Here is a 6,117-nt window from a genome sequence, read left to right as displayed (position 1 = left end):
TCCACATGAGTAACGTTAGCTTGTTGCGAAAACGGAATGTTCCTGCGCTGACAGCCCCATGTCAATAAATTACAGACAGTAGCATTTGATAAAGAAATCCCACAATATATCGGGAAGGTAAAAGTCACACCGCTTAGCTAATGGCTTCTCTTCAACCGTGAAAAAGACAACGTTCATTTACAGCGTGTGTTGACAGTTTTGCATTCTCCCTTTCATCTCATTGCAGCAAACCAAGATGGAGTGCGAGTGGAAACCAGACGACCAAGGACTTCAGCAAATTCTACAGCTTTTGAAAGAGTCCCAGTCTCCCGATACGTCCACTCAAAGATCCGTCCAGCAAGTATCCTTCGCTCTCGGCTAAACATGAAAGTTTGGACCTCACTGGGTGGTGTATTCGAGGTGTTTGTGTGGTTAGCTTGGCTTGGCAACATTACACGCGGTTAGGGAACGCGCTAGGCTTCTGTTCTGTACCGGACTAGCGGATAGTGTACTGCATGTAGTTAGCTAGCTACAATGTTACAAATGTACTTTTCTATTGAATCAGCCACACACTATGATGGGAATATTATAAATGGGGTGGCATGCAGTAGCTATCAGTCATTAGTTAATCAAGTAGTCTTAAACACATGTTTTCCCAATGATAGTTTAGTTTTCGTATAGTCTCAAATCCTTTGATCTCCGTGTAACGTTTAGTGTTGTTGAAATAATGTAACGTTAGCGGGCACAGGGTAGCTACTAGCGATTCCTGACCCGTTGGGCTTAAATGCAACAAAGAAACTGCAAGCCTGTGTTTAGAACGAGTCATCCCCCTGTCGCCCCCCAGTATGCTTTCGATTCTCTCCCGTCGTACAATGATGTCAGAAAGGGGAAAGTGAGCTGAAAACAACGTTCTCATTTTGGTTTAATCTTCTTTCTTGACATCTTGTTGAACCTGTGAGTTTAGGAACGTGACTTTTCAGCCAGCCACTCGCTCGTGGCAGTGATAGCCAGCCACTCGCTCGTGGCAGTGATCATCACGAGCCTCGTCACATTGTCATCATACAATACAGGTGTTACAGTATCAAGGTGCATTCGAATCATGAACGTTGGTGTGTGCATTCAATAACGGGCAAGACGTTATGTTGTATTATAACGCCTTTATAGGTTACCTACTTAGTGTATGTGATGCAATATTGTGCATGTATGCAATGCAGATTAGAGTTCTTACTGATTGGTGGTGTTTGTTGAATTGCCAAGTGCTTCTATTTGACTATACATGCTCAGACTGCACAGCATCAGCCTGTTGCGCATCCTATGATAACTGTGACTGATTTCTGATTTTGTTATTCATGGTGTCCATTGATGCCCTCAACCATTTAACACTAATTGCTATTTAATATCAACCTTTACAAACAGCCTGTTTTTGTGTCTACAGCACACACTGCATGTCTACTTCTATGGCTGTGTGCCCAATGTAGGCTCTGTCCTTTCCTTAACCATATTTTCCAAAGAGACTGGAACAGCTCAACCATTACCCAGACTTCAACAACTACTTGATATTTGTGCTCACAAAGTTGAAATCAGAAGGTAAGATATTTACCCTTCCACTCTCATTCTCTATTTCCTATTTGTTCTATTTTACTGCTTATTGGCACAAAATACAACTGTAGGCTACAGAATGGTCGCTGGCAGTCACACAGGCTTATCTCGTCCACCAACCAGCTCTCTCTGCTAGCAAATTAACGTGGGGACGAGGTTACAGACAGGCTGACGTTCTGACCACCTTGTCTAGTGACGGGGGCTGCATGTCAGTCTGTTCTAGGAGTGGAGAACCCTGGAAGAGAACCCCACGGCTGGTGTCTGATGTCTTTATGACCTGCCACTGTCATTAAACAAAGCACGTGTGCCCATGTATACGGATGATTCAACCATATACAGTGGGGCAAAAAAGTATTTAGTCAGCCACCAATTGTGCAAGTTCTCCCACTTAAAAAGATGAGACGCCTGTAATTCTCATCATAGGTACACTTCAACTATGACGGACAAAATGAGAAAGAAAAATCCAGAAAATCACATTGTAGGATTTTTAATGAATTTATTTGCAAATTCTGGTGGAAAATAAGTATTGGGTCACCTACAAACAAGCAAGATTTCTGGCTCTCACAGACCTGTAACTTCTTCTTTAAGAGGCTCCTCTGTCCTCCACTCGTTACCTGTATTAATGGCACCTGTTTGAACTTGTTATCAGTATAAAAGACACCTGTCCACAACCTCAAACAGTCACACTCCAAACTCCACTATGGCCAAGACCAAAGAACTGTCAAAGGACACCAGAAACAAAATTGTAGACCTGCACCAGGCTGGGAAGACTGAATCTGCAATAGGAAAGCAGCTTGGTTTGTAGAAATCAACTGTGGAAGCAATTATTAGGAAATGGAAGACATTCAAGACCACTGATAATCTCCCTCGATCTGGGGCTCCACGCAAGATCTCACCCCATGGGGTCAAAATGATCACAAGAACGGTGAGCAAAAATCCCAGAACCACACGGGGGGACCTAGTGAATGACCTGCAGAGAGCTGGGACCAAAGTAACAAAGCCTACCATCAGTAACACACTACGCCGCCAGGGACTCAAATCCTGCAGTGCCAGACGTGTCCCCCTGCTTAAGCCAGTACATGTCCAGCCCCGTCTGAAGTTTGCTAGAGAGCATTTGGATGATCCAGAAGAAGATTGGGAGAATGTCATATGGTCAGATGAAAGCAAAATATAACTTTTTGGTAAAAACTCAACTCGTCGTGTTTGGAGGACAAAGAATGCTGAGTTGCGTCCAAAGAACACCATACCTACTGTGAAGCATGGGGGTGGAAACATCATGCTTTGGGGCTGTTTTTCTGCAAAGGGACCAGGACGACTGATCCGTGTAAAGGAAAGAATGAATGGGGCCATCGTGAGATTTTGAGTGAAAACCTCCTTCCATCAGCAAGGGCATTGAAGATGAAACGTGGCTGGGTCTTTCAGCATGACAATGATCCCAAACACACCGCCTGGGCAATGGAGTGGCTTCGTAAGAAGGATTGCAAGGTCCTGGAGTGGCCTAGCCAGTCTCCAGATCTCAACCTCATAGAAAATCTTTGGAGGGAGTTGAAAGTCCATGTTGCCCAGCAACAGCCCCAAAACATCACTGCTCCAGAGGAGATCTGCATGGAGGAATGGGCCAAAATACCAGCAACGGTGTGTGAAAACCTTACAGAAAACGTTTGACCTCTGTCATTGCCAACAAAGGGTATATAACAAAGTATTGAGATAAACTTTTGTTATTGACCAAATACTTATTTTCCACCATAATTTGCAAATAAATTCATGAAAAATCCTACAATGTGATTTTCTGGATTTGTTTTCTCATTTTGTCTGTCATAGTTGAAGTGTACCTATGATGAGAATTACAGGCCTCTCATCTTTTTAAGTGGGAGAACTTGCACAATTGGTGGCTGACTAAGTACTTTTTTGCCCCACTGTATATGCATTTATTTATATATATATATATTTTAAAAAAAATGCATCAGCAACCACAGCTAATGAACTCACTGAAACCCTTAGATGCAGTCTGTTTAGGAATGGGTGGCCAGTAATAAACTGGTCCTTAACATCTCTAAAACGACTTTATTCTACTTAACCTTTTTTAACTAGGCAAGTCAGTTAAGAACAAATTCTTATTTACAATGACGGCCTACCAAAAGGCCTCTTGTGGGGATGGAGACTGGGATTTAAAAAAATAATACAAAATATAAATATAGGACAAAATGCACATCACAACAAGAGACAACACTACATAAAGAGAGACCTAAGACGACAACATAGCAAGGCAGCAACACATGACAACACAGCATGGTAGCAACACAACATGGTAACAACACAAAACAGGGTACAAACATTATTGGGCACAGACAACAACAGCACAAAGGGCAAGAAGGTAGAGACAACAATACATCACGTAAAGCAGCCACAACTGTCAGTGAGAGTGTCCTTGATTTTGTTTTTGGATGAAGAGATTGAGATAAAACTGTCCAGTTTGAGTGTTTGCTGCAGCTCGTTCCAGTCACTAGCTGCCGCGAACTGAAAGAGCAGCAACACAGGGATGTGTGCTTTGGGGACCTTTAACAGAATGTGACTGGCAGAACGGGTGTTGTATGTGGAGGAGGAGGGCTGCAGTAGATATCTCAGATAGGGGGAGTGAGTTCTAAGAGGGTTTTATAAATAAGTATCAACCAGTGGTTTTGCGATGGATATACAGAGATGACCAAAACTAGGAGCATTGTATTTGGTACAAATCATTCCCTATGTTCTTTACCTCAGCTGAATCTGGTAATGAATGGTGTGGCTGTTGAACAAGTTGAGGAGACTATTAATGTGTTACCTTAGATTGTGAACTGTCATGGTAAAAACATAAAGATTCAATGGTTGTAAAGACGGGTAGAGGTCTGTCTGTAATAGATGCTCTGCTTTTTTGACAACACACTCCAAAAAGCAAGTCCTGCAGGCTCTAGTTTTATCTTGATTATTGTCCAGTCATATGGTCAAGTATTGCAAAGAAAAACTTACTTACGCTGCAGCTGGCCCAGAACGGAGCAGCACGTCTTGCTCTTAATTGTAATCAGAGGGCTAATATTAATACTATGCATGCAAGTCAGTCTTAGCGAAAACTGACTGCGTCACTTTTTTTGTCATACTTTTTACCCCAATTTTGTGATATCAATTTGGTAGTTACAGTCTTGTCCCATCACTGCAACTCCCGTACTGACTCGGGAGGTGCGAAAGTCGAGAGCCATGCGTCCTCCGAAACACGACCCTTCCAAGCCGCATTGCTTCTTGACACACTGCTCGCTTAACCCGGAAGCCAGCCGCACCAATGTGTCGGCGGAAACACTGTACAACTGGTGACATGAGTCAGCTTGCATTGCGTCCAGCCCACCTCAAGGAGTTGCTAGAGAGCGATGGGACAAGGACATCCCCGATGGCCAAACCCTCCCCACTGAGTACATGGAACTCCCTTCCATCTTATATAGTGCAAATGAACAGCAAAAAGTGAACAGCAAAAAAACAAATAAAGCAACACCTCAATGCACAACGCCTCTCCCCCATGTGACTTACTTGTGTGTGTATATACTGACATGTATACTGAACAAAAATATAAACATAACATGCAGCAATTTCAAAGATTTTTAAAATTGGTTACAGGAAATGAGTCAATGGAAATAAATTATGCCCTAATCTATGGATTTCACATGACAAGGCAGGGGCACAGACATGGGTGTGCCTGGGAGAGCATAGGCCCACCCACTTAGGAGCCAGGTCCAGCCAATCAGAATGAGTTTTTTCCCCACAAAAGGGCTTTATTTTAGACAAAAATACTCCTCAGCCCCCACCCTTTCTGCTGACGATCCCCGCAGGTAAATAAGCCGGATGTGGAGGTCCTGGGCTGGTGTGGTTACACATGGTCTGGTTGAGGCTGGTTGGATTTACTGCCAAATTCTCTAAAATTACATGGTTGTGAAATGAACATGAAATTCTCTGGCAACAGTTCTGTTGGACGTTCCTGCAGTCAGCATGCCAATTGCACGATCCCTCTACTTGAGACATCTGTGGCATTGTGTTGTGCGACAACTGCCTTTTATTGTCCCAGCACAAGGTGGACCTGTGTTATGATCATGCTGTTTAATCAGTTTCTTGACATGCCCCACCTGTCAGGTGGATGGATTATCTTGACAAAGGAGAAATGCTCACTAACAAGGATGTAAACACATTTCTGCACAAAATTTGAGAGAAATAAGATTTTTATGCGACGAACATTTCTGTGATATTTTATTTCAGCTCATGGACAATGGGACCAACACTTTACATGTTGCATTTTTATATTTTTGTTCAGTATATGTGTAACTGATAGGCACTCACGCATGTTAATGATTTTAAATATATGTAAATTGTAAAGTATTTTGTCTGTAATGTTGTGTCAGACCCTTGTAAGACTAGCAGTTGCCATTGGCTTTGGCTAATGGGGATCTTAATAAATCAAATGTCTTGTCACTGATGTGGCACCACACCACTAGAATATGGGTCACTCAAATTTGAAAACGAATC

At 42.7% G+C, this 6,117-nt stretch overlaps 1 protein-coding gene across 3 annotated transcripts in view; it reads left to right on the top strand.

The window, feature by feature from the left end:
* Positions 1-6,117, top strand: part of LOC139387987 (transportin-1-like) — a 69,636-nt gene continuing 63,519 nt past the window's right edge. For all 3 annotated transcript variants that reach the window (XR_011629237.1, XM_071134443.1, XM_071134442.1), the window contains exons 1-3: positions 1-117; positions 227-340; positions 1,491-1,566. Coding sequence is in view for 2 of the 3 variants with exons in the window: in XM_071134443.1 (XP_070990544.1) it covers positions 236-340; positions 1,491-1,566 (181 nt within the window). In the remaining variant the exon portion in view is untranslated. The remainder of the gene's footprint in view (positions 118-226; positions 341-1,490; positions 1,567-6,117) is intronic.

The sequence above is a fragment of the Oncorhynchus clarkii genome, chromosome 29 (genome assembly GCF_045791955.1).
Source record: "Oncorhynchus clarkii lewisi isolate Uvic-CL-2024 chromosome 29, UVic_Ocla_1.0, whole genome shotgun sequence".
Taxonomy (NCBI): domain Eukaryota; kingdom Metazoa; phylum Chordata; class Actinopteri; order Salmoniformes; family Salmonidae; genus Oncorhynchus; species Oncorhynchus clarkii.
The sequence above is the reverse complement of the archived record's forward strand: the minus strand, read 5'-3'. Positions and strand labels throughout refer to the sequence as shown.